The sequence below is a fragment of the Copidosoma floridanum genome, unplaced genomic scaffold (assembly GCF_036245765.1).
Source record: "Copidosoma floridanum isolate Cflo_tuat_1 unplaced genomic scaffold, Cflo_Japanese_pri ptg000022l, whole genome shotgun sequence".
In the NCBI taxonomy this organism is placed as follows: Eukaryota; Metazoa; Arthropoda; class Insecta; order Hymenoptera; family Encyrtidae; genus Copidosoma; species Copidosoma floridanum.
In genome coordinates, this window is record NW_028321899.1 from 3,101,113 (window position 1) to 3,119,350 (window position 18,238).

General features: G+C 30.4%; 1 protein-coding gene across 1 annotated transcript in view; it reads right to left on the reverse strand.

Annotated features, from left to right (window-relative positions):
• Positions 1 to 18,238, reverse strand: part of LOC149374067 (low-density lipoprotein receptor-related protein 2-like) — a 645,855-nt gene that overhangs the window by 536,137 nt on the left and 91,480 nt on the right. Inside the window, exon 3 of the mRNA XM_089594970.1 lies at positions 14,872 to 15,309. Coding sequence (XP_089451096.1) covers positions 14,872 to 15,309 — 438 coding nt within the window. The remainder of the gene's footprint in view (positions 1 to 14,871; positions 15,310 to 18,238) is intronic.

Below are 18,238 nucleotides of genomic sequence, written 5' to 3' on the forward strand. Positions count from 1 at the left end.
CATGAAGTTAAATAGAACTTATTTAGTTTTTTAGATGATTTTTTGTATTTATAGGCTAAAATTTAAAGGTTATAAGAATTGTGACGTGATTTAGTTAAGTAGATCTTAGATATAAATTCAGTAATATCAAAAACATACAGTGAGTACCGTTAAATCTAAGATTAAATAACTTCGACTTATTAGGTGAATTTTTTTTACTTATAGACTTTAATTTTATGGTTATAAAAAATCCTGACAAGATATGTTTAATATAGATTCGGATTTACCTACTTTATAAACATGTAGTGGATATGGTCTGATCTCAGGTCAAGTTGTTAAAATTTTTAGGTAAATTTCTTTAATTTATTGGATAAGATCTTTAGATTCTGACAAATCCTGCCGTAATAAGATTAAATATAGTTTAGATTAAAATTGAGTAATTTTATAAGCATATAGTGGGTAGGGGAAAACGTCTGATCAAGTTATTTAGATTTTTTTTGTAGATTGCTCAAGACTACAGGCCGAAATTAAGAGATCATAAAGAATTCAGGCATAATGGAGCTCAATAGACCTTGAAATTATATTCAGCGATCTTAAAAATATTAGGTCAGTATGATGAGACATAAGATTAAGTTATTTGTACTAGTTTAGTGAATATTTTTTGCTGATAGGAGGAACGTGGTACAAAGAACGTAGCCGAGTTTAATAGAAATTAGTTAAACATGGGTTATCTGTAATATTAAATTATAAGTAATTATAGAAAACAAATTCGATGAAAAGTTGCAAGCTCAGGTCAATTTTAATATTAAATTTTGAATTATTATAGAAAACGAATTAGACGAAAAATTACACCTTACAATGGATAATAGGTATATGTGAATTATCTTGCCTTAATCTTACTTAGATAAGTAGAGTGCATTATTTTTCTTTAATGGTAGCCAAAATTGAAGAAAATTTTTTTTGTTTGATGCAATGACTCCAACAAAAATTTATTAAATATATATGATGTCGTATCAAATGCATAAATAGTAGTTTTAAACAAAAGAAATTTTTGTTTTGTGTTACAGGTCAAAAGTACCTTTTTTTGGGGACATATGGTAAAAACTTTTGTTTCGTTCTGTATTACACCACCAAAAATTTGTGCATGTTTTTATATATAATGTGTTATAGCAAACATGGTAGTACTTGAAATGCGTGAATCACATATATTGTAAGTAGTATTTATAAACTTACGTATTTTATGCATGCATGTGCTCGAATACGCAAGAATAATAAAATTTTTACTACTTTAATATCAGATTTCTAAAGATCTATTGTAATCTGGGGTACTCTTATTTGCTCAGTTTCTGTGATACCGAGTTCAATAACATTTAAATTAAAAGCTTAACTTCTGCTGGGGGTCTTGAGACCCACACCTATTTCTTTTTCTAATTAATTTTTGTAATTTGTTGTATTAACTGTTTGTAGAGAAAAACATGCTGGTTATAAGAAATCTAGACGTGAAAGACTACGAAACACCTTATATTTAATTTTCATGACCTTAAGAGCATAGAGTTAATGTTATCTTATGTCAAAATAAGTTATTTCAATTTTTCAGTGTATTTTTTTGGCTTAAGGCCTTAAATTTTAAGGTGATCGTAATTTCAGACGTGATGGGTTTCAAAAGAACTCTGATTGAAATTCTGAGACCTCTTTTACGTAAGGTTATTATTGTCTAACATTACATGTATCAGCTAACATTTTCACTGGAAATGTTTTCATATAGGCCTAAACTCTGAGTTATATAAGCCTTGAATTTAGTTTTAACGACCTGAAAAACATATAGTTAGTATGGCCAATTGTTCAATCAAATAATTTTTTTTTTTTGATGGACTGTTCTAGCTTACAAAGTAAAACTTTGAGGTTAAAAGAAATCGTGTTATCATTAATAAAAATAGACCTTGGATTTAGACTCAGTGACACTCATACATAAGGTTAGTTTTGTTAAACTTCAGTCAAAATTGTTCTCAATTTTGTGGCAATTTTTTTTTATAGGCAAATCTCTAAAGTTATGTAATATCCCTCATTTATAGGGTTAAATAAGTCTTAAACACAGACTTAGCAACATTAAAAAAAGTGTGTATGGTCATGCGTCGGATAAAAGTAACTTAACAACGGTTATTCAGAGTTCTGACGTCAAGTACTTGAAAAAACCTTAGTTTTAAATTCAGATACCTCAGAATCATAAAGTCTGTATGGCCAGACGTAAGATCAAATAGATCAGGTAAAATCAAAGATATTTGTCTAGCTTGTAGGCTGAAAATTTGAGCTTTGAATGAGTCCTGACGTGATAGAGTGAAATCGACCTAAAATTGAGATTTAGTGACTTAAAAAAACATATATAAAATATAATCAAGCAACTGATTAGAGTATTCAGTTTTTATTGTGGATTTTTGTTTTTCATAGCCTAAAATTTAAAGTTTATAGAAAATTCAAACCAGAGGAGGTTAAAAGGATCTTTGTTTCAGATGAAATGTCCGTAAACAGGTAATAAACGTTTCGTCAGATGCCAGATCAGACTATCAAAAGTTTTTGAGTAGAGTATAATTGCTTAGGGTTTAGCATTCTAAAAATATGCAAGATTATATCAATATGAAAAATTAGAAAATTGTTTTGTTAGAGTTTTCTTGCTTAAAGTAATAAAAAAAACTTAGATTCATATTTAATGACCTCGAAAACATGGAGTTTATGCAATCACACGGCAGATTAAGCTATCTTAATTTTCAAAGTTAATATTCTTCGTTTTTAGGCTAACATATTTAAGCATTTAAGAAGTCCTCACTTGATGGATTGAAAAAGACCTTCAATTTAAGTTTAGTAACCTCAGGAACAATAAGTTAGTCTGGTCGGACGTCAGATTACACTATTAAGATTTTTTTGGAAAATTTTTTTTGCTTGTAGGTAAACATTTTAAAGCTATAAGAAATTCTTACGCGATGGAGATTGATAGACCGAAAATTCATACATAGGGACCTTGAAAACATATAGAAAGAATGGTCAGACGTCAGATCAAATTAATTAGATTTTTCCACGGAACTTTTTTCGCTTCTTGGCTTAAATTTAAAAGTTATGTATAGTCTTTACGTGAAAGGTTTAACAAGACCTTAGATTTTGTTTTGGAGACTTTAAGAACCTAATGTAAGGATGGCTTGACGTAAGATTTAAGAAATTACATAAGTTTGCAAGATTTCTTTACTCATTGGCTTAAATTCTGAGGTTGTAGACAACCCTGACGTGACTAAGTTACACAGTTCGTTAATTCAGAATCAGTGACTTCTAAGACATACAGAAAATTTGGTCGCACATAAACTCGATCTATTTGGTTTTTAAGTAAGTTTTTTTGCTTTTAGCCCAGAATTTAGAGGTTATGGAAACTTCAAACGTAATAAAGCTAAATGAACCTTTGATTAGAATTCAATGACTTTAAAAACATAGTGTACGTATGATTGAAAGTCAGATTAAATTAATTGGAATCTTCCACTAGATTTTCTTTGCTTATAGACTAAGACTTTGAGGTTATAAATACTACTAACGTAATAGAGCTAAGTACACTTTAGATTTAATGTTAGCGACCTTGGAAATTCATAGTTAATCTGGATGAACATTTGATAAAATTATTAAAATTTTTTTTGCATTGTATTCTTATAAATATAATCAAATTTTGACGTTCTAAGAAATCCTGACCTGCTGTGTTTCAGTAGACCTTACGTTCAGACACAGCCCCCTTCAGAAACATAAAGTTAGTATTTTTAGAAAAAATATTTAAATTGTTAGACTATTTTCAAAAATTTTTTTTACTACAAGCCAAAATTTTAAGGTTATGGATAATCCGGAAAATATGGTGTGAAAAAAATCCAAATCTTAATTCAATGACTTAAAAAACAAAGAGTTATAATTATGAGAAGTCAGAATAAATAAATTGAATTTTTTTCTGGAAGGCTAAATTTTAAAAAATACGGAAATTTCTGATGGAATGGGTTGTAAAGACCTCAAATTAGGATTAAGAAAGATTAAAAGAGACGTTGAAATCATGAAAATGCAATAGTTCTAATTTTTTCGTCGGTTTTTGTCGCTTATAGGCTGCAACTTTAAAGTATGAGGAATCCCAGCGTTATAAGTTCAAGAAGACCTCAGACTCGGACTCAGAGACCTCGAAACTGTACAGTCAGTGTGACCAGACATAAGGTCAAATTATTATTTTTTTTTTTTGGTAAATGTTGTGTATTTGTATTTAGGGACTAAATCAAAGAGTATACTTAGGATGTATCTTAATAATCCATTTATTCAATGCTTCTAGTTACACGTGTGTTTTACTTAGCAGTTATACGAGGACCGGCCTCACTGCTAGCTCGCCCTTTCATGCTCGCTCTCGCGACCCGCTCACACTTCTATGCCACACGTACACAGACTCGCATACGCATACTCTTCGATTTCACTCATGTATGTGACTTTTATCTATGTTATAAGCTAAAATTCAAAGGTTATGGACAATCAAAATAGGATAAAGTTAAGTTAACCTCTGATTCTAATTTAATGACCATAGAAACAAAGAATAAGTTTGGTAAAACGTCAAATTACATGATATGGATTTTTTAAATAAATTTTTTTGGTACTAAGCTAAAACTATAAAGTTACAAGAAATCCTGACGTGATAGGGTTAAAGAGACCTTGTATTTAAATTTAGTGACCTTATAAACATACGTTTAGAATAATCAACGTCGAATTAATTTATTTAGATTTTTTAAGTAAATTTTTTTTTATTTGTAGGCTCAACTTTAAAGTTTATAATTATTTATAAAGTTAAAAAATTAATTCTCACGTGATAGTGTCGAATCGATATCAGACTTAGTTTCAGTGACCTGAAGAAAATCAAGTGAATATGGTCAAAAATCCTATTGCAGTGCCGGATTATAGGGTAGGCAAAGTAGGCACTGCCTATGGGCCCCCACCAATAAAAGGCCCCCACTAACCGCCACCAACGACAAAAGAAAAAAATTTTTTTAATAAAATAAATAAAATATATGACCATGAGTAAGCGACTCAACCCCAACAGTAACAACTAGTAGAAACCACAGGCGAGCGACGGAACCCCACCAAATAGTTAGAGAATCTTAAAGTACAAGCGAGTATTTTGTCCAAAGCTTTCTTCTGTGTGTACTCTATTTAATTTATAAAATTAGGGAATTAAATTTTTGTAATTTATTTTTGTAAATTAAATAAATCAATTTAATTTTACAAAAATAATAAATACAAGTGATGTATTATTAAAATTTTTTTTAGTAATTCATAGAAAACAGTACTACAAAAATTTAACGACTTAATTATATTATTTTATAAATAAATTATTCATCTAAAATACTTAATAATGTAGATAAAATAATGTATAAACGTAAAATGCGCTCTTCTGATTTTTTTACATGGTTTTTGTTAATGCATAACATAAATGTGACAAGATAATAATAATACTTGATATTGTCTGATTTATCTGATTGAATGCGATAAGTATTTCAAACAAGATTAAACTTGTAGGTATCATAGTTAGATACATTTTTGGTTTTAAGATATATTTTCCGCGGGCATTTAAAGGAGTGGCATCACTACCTTACCAATCTTAGATAACGTATCGATAGAATTAGATCTTCTTGTTGTAGTAAAGCATTGAAAAAAGATCCCTGCATAAGTTTTCTCTAGTACTTTCTCTCAGAGATTCTTTTTCTCACGTTGTACTTACCTACAGTTTTTATTTCTGTACAAGTTTCGTTTTTGTCCTTTGTCCGTACAAGTTACAAGTTCTGTAACTGGAAAAACTGTAAAAAGTATATAATTTTACGTACAAAAATTTAAAAGTGATGTAATTTTTTTTGTCAACAAAATAACCTTGAAATTATAATTGCCAATAATAAATTACTTTTAAAAAGCAAGTAATATTTAATTTTCTAAGACGTAAGTTTTTCATTAAAAGTTTTTTTCGTTTGATACATCATATCATAATTATTAATCAAGTGTTTCAAATTGAAATTCAGCCTAAACATAGAAGAATCATGTGTGATAGATCAATCAATCGTCATAAATCAAAGCGTATTTACAAATCTGGTCACGAAAAGTTGAGAGAGAAACAAGAAAAACAAAAAAAACAAGACGATGTCATATCACGAACACCCAAAATGACAAGTTTTTTTTCCACTCAAGAAAGAAGCATAGAACTCGATGAAGTACAAGTGGATTCTTCAAGCATCAGTAAAGAGGTAAATAGAAGAAAAAAAAACAAATATATAGGGAATTTGTAACAAGGTGTCTTAACTTTTTTGAAAAAATCAATTTACTTCATGAAAACATCGGCCTAAGCTTAAGCCGTAGCTCAGTCTGATTTTTCGTTCTTGTAAAAGATGTGTTGGGGGACTGCTTTAGGGTGAACTAACAAGCATTTTTTGTATCAACTTCAAGGAAATCCGAGCAATTGAACTTAATTTCAGTTAAATCTAGTCGAGTCAGCCAATCATTATCTTTTTTTTTCACGGGTATTTTACAGTTTATTTTTAGACGAAGACGATTCATTAAAATCTTGCATTTACCATTTCATTGCAATTAATTAAAATAAAATGAAAATAATGAAAAAGCTTTTTCTAACCGACGTATTGTTTCTACCTGTTATTAGCTCAACATAAAAAAACGACCAGCTGACTCGACTAAAATTAATTGGAATAGCTCAGAACTGCTTGGAGTTGCGACTTAAAGAACGCGCGATATTGCGCGGCAGGAGCTGTTTCGAGCTGTTCGGGTTCGCCTCAAAACGGTCTCCGAACAACCTAATGATTGTGTCGTTTCATTGTCAACTCGTCCAGCTTAATTCATTATAATTCAATAACGATTTTTTTTTATTTATTACAAAACTTGATGAACTTTTACCAAGTGACTCAACTTATTTAACCTATCACCCCTATACAGCACAATAGCATATATTTTTAATACCTTACTCAAAAATATTAAAAGTTGTAACGTTTGTCATTTAACCTGACAATATTATCCTTAGTACTAAATTCACATCCAATTCTTAATTTTTTGGGCTCTTTGTCTTCCTTTAGTGAATTCATTAGGAGTCACCAGGGGAAGTTTTTGCAACATTTTCCCTGGTGACTCCCCATGAATTCATTAAAGGAAGATGGGGCCAAAAAATTGAAAATTAAATGTAAATTAAAAAAGTTTCAGGTAATTTGTTGAATTTTTCCTGAAGTTTATCAGAAAAATTGAACAATAAAATCTTATCCACAAAATCACATAATTTTCAGTACCAATCATATTATTGTCAGGTGAAATTAAGGTTTTTATAATTTTTAATACAAATTTAATTTTCTAGTAAAATATTGAAAATATGTACGTATAATTAAGTGTTAATACAAATATATAGGAATGATAGACTGCCTTAAAAAATGTCACGCTGACACGCTTGATCTTTTCAGACTTTCATTCATCGATCGTTTTCCTGAAACTGTTATATTCTAGTTTTGCCATGAATTTCCGAAAAAAATGAGATATTTAAACAATACCCTCTAGTAGTCTTTCAATTTAATTATTGATTATAATTACTTTATAAATATACTTTTAAGGTCCAACTAGAAGTTATAAAAAACGATCGAACAGAGAAAGAACAAGAGTAAACAAATCTGTTTGATAGTGAGAACAATGAGTTCAGTGGAAATAAGAAAGAAAGAAACAGTCGTCAACAACCATCGAAAGTTACACCAAATAGCTTTGAAGTGCTTCAAAATTATGAGAATATAGTTAAAGCCGACCGCGACGCTACAATCGATTTATCAAAATTTAATTTATATATCTCTTAGTGGCATGAACACAATATAAGTGAATTGATTGATTATTGGATAAAAAAAGGAAGCTCCGAAATTCAATACAACAACTCAGACTTATTGAATCGTAAGTCATTTATACAAAAAGACATACATAGTTCTAGAAAATGCACTTCGTCAATGTTTGACAGAAATATTAAGAATGGAGACTCAATTAAAAGGACATGGTTATGTTTCTCTCCTGTAACCGAAAAATTATATTGTTTCCACTGCATACTTTCTAATTTAACGCAATCACAGTTTACTCGTGAAGGGTATTGTGATTGGAAAAATGCCCACCATCGCCTACATGAGCATGAAAAATCACAAGCTCATTCAGACGCAGTTTATGCATTTACAATGAGAGCTTTTTCTCTTGATTTGATACATGACGATTTAAAAAAACAGATAGAAAATGAAAAAAATCATTCGCGTCGAGTTTTAAAAAGAGTTATTGACGTAATTATTTTTTTAGCCGAGCGAAATCTTTCTTTTCGAGGAGAAAGTGAAGTTATAGGTATGCCTAATAACGGTAACTTTTTAGGTATTATTGAACTACTAGCTAAATATGACGATTTTTTAACAGCTTATTTACAAAAGTTTGCCAACTCCGGGATAGGAAAAGTAAATTATTTGTCTTCAACGATTTGTAACGAGTTGATAGAAACTATTAATGAAAAATTAATGAAAGAAATTGTTACTAGTATAAAAAAATCGAAATACTTTTTTATTTTAGTTGATTCAACAACAGACATAGGTCATACTGATTAATTATGTTTAACTATTCGTTACATTGAAAACGATGAACCGGTGGAAATGTTCCTAATATTTTTGCAAAATAAAAGCCACAAAGCTATAAATATGTTCGATGCTATCAAGACATTTTTAAACTCTCATAATTTAGATTTACAAAATTGTCGTGGACAGTCGTACGACAACGCATCTGTTATGAGCGGACAGTATAATGGTTTACAAGCATTGGTAAATCGTGAAAATCAATTAGCTTTGTGGATACCTTGTTTTGCTCATTCTTTGAATTAAATCGGTACAGCTGCTATGACGTGTTGTTTAGAGGCAACAAAATTTTTTAATATTTTGGAAAGTATTTATACTTTTTTTACGGACTCTTCCGACCACTATCATATTTTATCTGAATAGTTAAAAAAAAGTTCAAAAGGTAAAGATCGAGTGCTAATTCCTAAAAGAGTAAGTATGACAAGATGGGAATCTCAAGCTGAAGCAGTATGATCGCTTTCTAAGTGTTTTGATGCATACAGGACTATTTTACAAGAACTCTCACAGGTTAACGTTAAAGCGAAAGGATTGTATAAATATCTTACGAGATTAGAAACTAGCATATATATCTTTCTTTGGAATGATATTCTGGAGCGAGTTCAAGCGACTAGTCTTAAGTTACAAAGCTGTGATACAGATGCAAACACGTCCATAGCTCTTTAAAAATCTCTGAAATCTTTTATAGAATCCTCAAAAGACAATTTCGATAATAACGAAGAATTGGGAAAAAAAATGTCTGAAAATAATGAGTATGAGTCAAAACAAAAAAGAGTACGCAAACAAAACGTAAGAAAAAGTCCTCTTGATTACGGAAGATCTGAAGGCATTCAGTTAAGTGGTTCAGAACAATTTAGAGTTGAGTCTTACATTTCTGTTATTGATCAAATACTTGCATCATTAAATCAAAGAATTGATGCTTATAAAGATGTTGACAACAAGTTCGGTTTCTTAAGAAGGCTTCAAAATCTTTCTACCGAAAAATCCAAGAGCATGCTATGGAATTAGTAGAGTTCTATGAAAATGACTTAGATAGTAACTTAGCGAATGAACTAGTACAATTCAAAGAATTTACTAAAGATTTTATTGATGATTTCGACGAAAATAGTAAAGACAAAATCAGTAAGGAACTTAAATTGTTCAAATTAATCGCTGAAAAAAAATTGATAGACATTTTTCCTAATGTGTATACTATATTAAAAATATATCTTGTTTTGATGACAACGAATTGCACTGGAAAACGATCTTTCTCAAAACTCAAGCTGATTAAGAGTCGTTTACGATCATCCATTAATCAAGATCAACTTAATAACCTGTCACTTATGAGTATTGAGTCTGATTTATTAAAAGCAATAAGTTATGATGATATCATAGAAGAATTCGCTAAAAGAAAATCACGAAAGATGTTATTGTAAATAAAACATAATTTTTAAACAAAAATATAAATTACTTTTTTAATAAATGTAAATATGGTAAATCTTTAAGTAAAAATTAAAATATATTTAATACAAAATTCCCAGTTTTTGAATTTTGCTTCACAAAAGCCCGATAGCCATTATGTAAAAAAAATGTACATCAATTTTGTTTAACAATTTAAATAAATATTTGTTAATTTTTAAAATATAGTAGTATGTAATAAAGTAGTTTGAAAATTACTCCCCTTACATAGGCTCCCACCAAAAATTTGCCTAGGGCCTCTCCGCTTACCAATCCGGCACTGAATAGCAGGTAGTCATACTATTAATTTCATACCAAAAGATTCCATGGGCCGTCTTTTAGGCTCTACTGAATGAATTCTTAAAAACAGCACTACTTACAACTTAGATTTACCTGTTGCTGTTCTTAAGATTAACCCATTAAGAGTTGAATAATACTTTTCAAGTCTACATAAACGGAAAAAAAACATGTTATCTACAAATTTCTTTAAGTTACACCACCAGATTACAAGATTTTTAAAGTTTGATCGCAACTAATTTATTTACCGATTGCTGTAAAAATTATGGATTATCGCCAGTGCCCATTGTTCATCAGAAAACTAATTTGATAAATTTTCATGGAGAAGTTATGAATATACGGCTACACTTGAAACAACTTAACTAAAATGGGCAAGGTGTACAGCAACAAGAAAATTAAATAAGGCTATAAATATTAATTAACGAAGCTAAAAACGATTAGTCATTTTTGAGCCACCAAAATTTTAACAAAACTTTTGAAATAAGCCAAAACTGATGAGACTGATTTAGTGTCATCGAATTCTTAAAGTGCTAGCTCTTCAAAACCTACAGTTCAAAAAAAATGTTTGCCTAAGCTACTGGTGACAAACTAGTAACTTCTTTCGTCATCTGCGAACAAAAAAATGTTGAGATGAAAGAGATTCTTAGCATTCAGTCAGGTGTTGTATTCGATGAGTCAATGATACACTACAAAATTCATGCACGTTTACCTTACATTGCATCAGCATTTTTGAATAGTCATAAAATTTGAATCTTAGTTGAACATGAAGATTAATGTTCTTTACCTTGCTAAAACTCCCTACGTACTGCTGGTTATATAAAAATCTTAAATAATGATATTTTGTCGAGAGTAAGACAAGTTAACAGCACCATCTGCCATCCGTTTGAAGGTATACAATATAAACTAAAATATATAAAAATTTACAAGTCTAAAAATGTTAGATAAGCAACTTTCATAAAAGCACAGATATCATTTTTTCTTAGTCAAAGATCAATGCTTAAAGACGCTGGTTGGATCGACATTGAAGAAAAAAGTTCTATTATCATTGACCTTCCTTATTTTTAAGTGTCAATACCTTTGAGTAAGATATACAGTTTGGCTGAAGACTGTCGCAAAGTTGTGGTTAATGCCAAACATTAATTAATTCTGATAAGATTGAGGAATAATGTTAGCGCCGTCATACAAGTACACTGAGAAAGATTTGGTGCTGCAGTTGTCCCTTCCCCTACAGCTGCTATACCAAATCACTATTAGTCTGCTGTCTCTGACTACTGGGATAGCAGGTATCCCAGTCGGAACAGCGTACGTACGAGCCCAAGTATAGTAGCGTTACCTATAGTGTGGTTCGACGTATGTATCGTAGGTTAGGTGCATCGCATATACGGGTCTTGTGCAGCTCTCATCTCAACTGGTATTGCTGATGCACTAAGCTTCCGAACTAGCACTGTACTACCGGTGGTACTCTGACGGCACCAAATCTTTCTCAGTGTACGCAACAAAATTTCAATTTTAAAAAGTATAAGTGCAAATTGACTGAGATTAAATGCCTTGTGTCTTGCACAACGATATAAGATGGATGGAAAATTTGTTTGCCTAATATTTCTGCAAAAGACAAGTCGATTTTTGCCAGTATTTGCAATTGGAAGTTGTATAAGAGTCTTCCATTCCAAAAAACTTATTAGCATGTTTGGACTGTCAAAACTTTCAATTGGTTGAAAAAGCCTTGTTTTGTTATTTTTGAATTTCGAAGAAAACGGAAAATAGAGCCCACTTCTTACTCAAGTCTCTTCAATTATTGTAATTTTAGCAACGTTAAACTTTTTTTAAGTTTACACATTTATCTTTATGGAAATCTTGATATCGATATTACTAAAAATTGTTTTTTAATATTATACGATATACATAAGAATTCTTAAGATTCCTATTATTACGGGAAGGATGTTGAATAAATTTAATTTTATTACACACATACCTTTTATTATAATTAACTGTTATAGGTAAAATGAAGCTTTGGCAAGTGTGCCAGTAAACGTACGCTTAAAGTATAAAGTACGAGGAAACGTCCTAAAAATATTATCTGTTCACTGTTTTTTCCTACATATTAGCATCGTAGAGTATAATTGCGGTGACGTAAGAAAACTTGTTTTACCACGTCAATGACATAAAAACATATTTGTAGTCTTCAACATGATAAAGTATGTTGTAGGTATGTAGGGCTTTAAAAAATCTCCCAATGATTATGGGCTTGAAGAGTTAACGATTCTTGTACTTTATATAGGGATAATGAGCAATAATTGTTTCTCTTCAAGCTACTATTTCCTGGGCACAAACTAAATGATAAATAGAAACGCAAAAATATGTAGCTTGAGCTGGCCTATAATGAATTACATTGGCAAGCAGGTGATATTGTCTAAACGGAAATTGGTAATGTGCTTTATGAAAATCTTAAACTTGCTAAAAAGATTGTTTTATTTATAGAATTAACGAAAAAGTGGCTTGAAAGGTTAAATTTAAAAGTTAACAATGTGACTGGGTATTTAAAATTTTACCTCCAGACATTGGCTACATTATGCCCCACCATTATTGTATTGATCCGTAAATACTTTTTTTCATTATTGAATATTGATTCATGTGTGCTGTCCCTAATGTCATAATGTCAATCGAATGAAAAAATCTTACTTTTGTACGAAAGAGGAAGATGTTGTTGGCTCTGACAAAGATGTGCAATATTAAAAACATCATAGAAATTTGCTTCTCATAAAACAAATACAAAAATTATTTGAGGCTTTATTCAACTTGTAACTATTCAGTAGTCAACATGAAAACGGGTCCATTCTTCATATTACCAAATAAATTGGAGGAAAGCAGCAGGAAATATCGTACTAAGGACGACAAAGATAACTGGAATCCTCCTTTAAAGAAGCACGATAAGGCATATAAGCAGATAATCTAAAACAATTGAAATTCTGGAAATATTTGCTGATATCCAAAAAAAAAGATGGAAATGAGTTTATTAAGAAATCCGTAATATTATTTTGTAAAGAAATTATTTTTAACAAGAACTGTGATGTTTTTTTTCATACTTGTCTTTTTAATAAAGTTCTTAGTAAATTTATTAATATAAAAACTTTTAATGCTACTAAAGTAACCTTTTTTTATGCTATCCTTATGATTTATACCTAACAATGAACTGTTACTATCCAAGAAAATTTATTGAGTGATCAAATTCAAAAATACCAAAAATCTATTCATTGTAACAATAATTTTAACTTGACGAAAATGGTAAAATGATTAAAGATCAGAGTATTACTAAATCTTCTTGGATACAAATAGAGGTGGGAGAGAAAAAGAGTGCAGCAGATCTGGTACTCACGCAAGAGTCAGAGCAGGTGAGCCAAGAGGGCCTGGCTTCGGTGATAGTAGATATGTATGTATATTGCCCCATAGCCCATATGGCTACAAGGCTAGGCTATAAGTCAAGTGGCTCTAAATCCTTAGGGAAATATAAAGTCAGGTGGCCCTGTATCTCCGTAGATATTCAAGAGATTGATTAAGTTATTTAAAGTTATTTTAGGAGTGATTGAGAGACAAACAAGAAAGCAAGACTTGATTGCTGTAATGGACGTTACCCTACGTTGAACGTTGTGAGTCGGAATGAAAAGGTACATATGTTTTGTTTGGTGTTTAAATTGTCTGCCCAAGTGTTTAGTATTGAGTTAATTGTCAGATTGAATTTTATTATTAAGCCCTGTTTTAGTCATGCTTCTAATAAATGTATTATAAATGACAAAACAAGTACTTAAACACCGATATTTTTAAGGGTTGTACTATATTTAAGGTAATGTGTGTTCACTTAACGGTATATCAGTACATGAGCAATGAGTATGAAAAAAAAAAAAAAGAAAAAAAATTCTGGTGGGCTCAGTTCTCTACGGAAAGTAGTATTTTGGGAAAATACAAGCTTTGTAGCAGTATTATAAGAAAAGGTGGAGGTACAACCAATCTGAAGACTCATCTCTAATCAAAACGTTACTGTGTTTATCTCACAGTCAACCGAGATGAAGATTCAGAGAAGCACAAATAAGACGTACATATATACATGCATCCATTGACACATCATCATTAGTTTAGAAATGTCCTAGATGTTACAATAAACAAATTTTTTTAACTAACACACAAGTCAATAAAAAATATTGTCATAATGTTTCAAGTTTTCCGACTGTAATAATTCTCTTGCAATATAATAAATTAAAATGTTGATATATTAGAAAGTGAATTTTTTTTTACTTTCCAATGAGCACATCATGCTCTGAGCTCACCTATTCGTATGGCTCAAACAACACATAATACTGGTACTTTCCGAAATCTTTTCAGGATAAAAATCTTTCTTTAGATTATTTTATAAATCATATTAAATTTAAAGGCATCAGCTTTTTAATGTTAATAGAAATTATTACTGTATCATGATTCTAAAAAAGTGTACTACCTGATGTACAGGTTTTATTGTTGCAGAAAACGTTGGTCGATTGGCAAACTGTACTTGAACATTTATCTAATAACTCATCCATCCCATCAGGACAGTCATCATCTCCATCACAGATCCAGCTTTTGTGTATACATGTCATACGATCTCCACAATCAAATTCCATATTATTACAAAATGGAAAAAGATTAGTTTTAAAATCATTGGCACACATTTCTTCGTCTGAGTGATTCGGGCAGTCAAAATCTCCATCACAGCGCCAATTTAATTTTATGCAGTAGTTTTCATTGCAACTAAATTCTTTGTTTGGAAGACACTTAGATAGTTTACAATACTTTTCATCACTATTATCAACGCAATCGTTATCGTAATCACAGACCCACTGACGTTGTATACAGTGCTTATTATCGCAGGTGAATTCATCAGATCGACAAGTTCCATCTGAAAAAGCCAAAAATTCATTTTTTTTCATAAGTCTTATGCAAGCTTAACATCACAAAGTTTGGATGTAATTAGTTCTGCTTCGTACATAGCCATATAATGTTTAACAGATTAAAAACATACTTAGAATACAAGAACCTATTACATCAGAATGTATTTACTAGTGTGCTTCAACTTTGTATGCTGCACATGCAATTTACTTACTATTTGAACTATGTTTTGTTGCTTTACATACGATAACAAAGTTTTTCAGTATTTTTATTTTTATTTATAATTTTAAGACTGACTTGACATCATCAATTTTTAGTTTATCATAAAAAATATAGAAATTCTGTGACACAATTTTTTTATTCTTAAAAACTACGCTCACATTATTACTTACATGTATTTATGAGCTTGTCGTTGGCTCAGTGGTTAGAATGCTAGCCTCCGAAACAACACAGCTCACGGGGTCGTGAGTTCGATTCCCGGTCGGGGTTCTCAGATTTTTTCTGATGGTTCTTGCTGGGTATCGAATTCATGAAACCGACTTAGGAATTAAGATTTAGTTTTTAAGATGAAAAGAATACTTAACAATAAAGCGATTGAAAAATAAAGAATTGTGACGAGCTCTCGATAACCGGTCCTGCGTGACCGGGGAGATAAAAAAGATATGATATATGCGAATAATAAAACAAAAAATGTAATTACAAGCGAAAAACAAGAGAAATGTAACACGATGTAAAAGCGACATGTTAAAAAGACAATGTAAAAATGTTGAATGAATAAAGAAAGTGTACATACCATAGTAGTCAGTACACTATAATAAAAAAAAAAAAAAACATGTATTTATTCACGTTTCTCCGGTTCATTTGAATACAAAATTTTATTTGCTTTTCATATAATTGAAACATCAGTTTCTATTTCAAAAATTAAAAGTGCGTATCATCACTCTTTTTTGATTTAACATAATAATTATGATTTAAAAAATAATGACTCACTTCGTACTAATATAGCAAATTGATATTTAATATTTAACACGGTTTGAGCACATACAATTCTAAAATAACAAGGCCCTCATCAGGTAAAAAATTGTAAACAGTAAACCTTGGTGTAAAAAAACTATTTATGAACAGTGAAATTTTTTTTTAAATCTGCACTATTGCTAACACTTACACTTGTCACACGAGAATGACTACAAGTACCACGCATGATAGTATAGTAGTAAATACGACATTCAAACCTTTTCGCATAAGATTCATATAGGCACTGCTCCTACATTTTTGGTACCCCAGTGGAAATTTGGAAATGTAAGAAAAAGTAAATATGTGTAATAATATGCCGTAACCCGCAAGAAAATGTAAGAAAATGTCAGGAACTGTAATAATCTCATGGATTGCAAACGTTTCTTACATTTTTTTATGTTGTGTTACGTTATCTTACACTTTTTTTACGTTTTGATATGATTTACCACATACTATAACAGTAAAATTTTTTGTAATATTAACTTAACTTTTTTTCATTTGAGGAAAATTTTATTTAAAAATGTAAGGAAATGCGTCTAAAAGCTATTAATGATAACAAAATGTAAAAAAAGTGTTATAAACTACAAAAAACTGTAAGCTGTTATAAAATATTACAGATGACACCACTTCCTACAGTTTATTAGAATTTTCTTCAGTTACTTTTTCACAAGATTCAAATGTCTTTTTAGAATTATTATAAAATGTAACGAGTTGTAAGATAATGTGTTGGGTTTTAGTAGACTATAAATAAGCATAACAAAACGAAACAAACTGTAACTGTGGCCCAAAATCCCACTAAACTATACACTACATCACTACATCACGAAAAGTTACGGTTCGCTACGTTTTTTTACATTAATTTTTTCCGGTGGGGATATACATATGTGTATGTACATAATACGGATAAAGGTAAATAACCTTGGCCTTAAGAGGGACGACGACTATTACATTGCTGACATTTTTAAGTGATTTTGTCAAAAAAAATTTTGCAAACACCAATCACTGTCTCAAATATTAACAGTTACTTTTAATTTCGTTAATTCTTGTTTTTCAATGCCTAGATGCTTGCTCTGTGTAGTATGCTACAACTATTGCAATTCATCTGATATGCGATATCACATTTATTTGTATGATTGACTAATTTTTTTTCCAGTTTTGTAAGCATTAAAAACTAATTAGTACACTTTTTTTATGTGTTATTTAACAGTCATTTCTGAGAACTGTACCAAACAGGCTCTGCAATACTTTATTAACAATGACTTACACAGAAAAAAGAACCTTATTTTACATCACTTCCAAACCACTGTGCAACCAAGGCCACTACTGATACACTGCGACACAATTTTTATTTCATTTTTTCTCACAATTTTTTCAATAATAGCGTTAAAAAACTCAAGGAACAGTAAAACTACTTAATTATAACTCTAAATAACTACTTGATTAAGTACAATTTTAACTACATCACAAAAGACTTTCAAATTATTTTTTGATTATTATTAGTAATAAACTAATAAAATCCACACAAACAAGTACATGAATATCTATTGATAGCATAAAAAATTCATCTATTTTTTGTTCAAATGCGACTTTTTTTGCGACGATCAGTGAGTTTTTAGAATTTTGTTATTTAAAAGTATGTTGGAAATTTAGATTTAGAATAACTTCAAGGTTCTTATACGTTCGAACTTGTATAAGTGAAGGGTGGAACTCATAGATTCGTTCTACGAACAAATAAATTTTATTTTTGTTTGTCAGAAACCAGCCATCAGCCCAAAGGCCTTATTTGCTTTTACTTACAGTATACTTTTTTTGAAACCATTGATTCGGCGTTGTGATGTTTGGTTTCACCGAGCGATATGTATAGAGTATTACACGCTGTGCTGGCATTGATCTACTGTTAGATTATATGTCTTATGTCATACGGT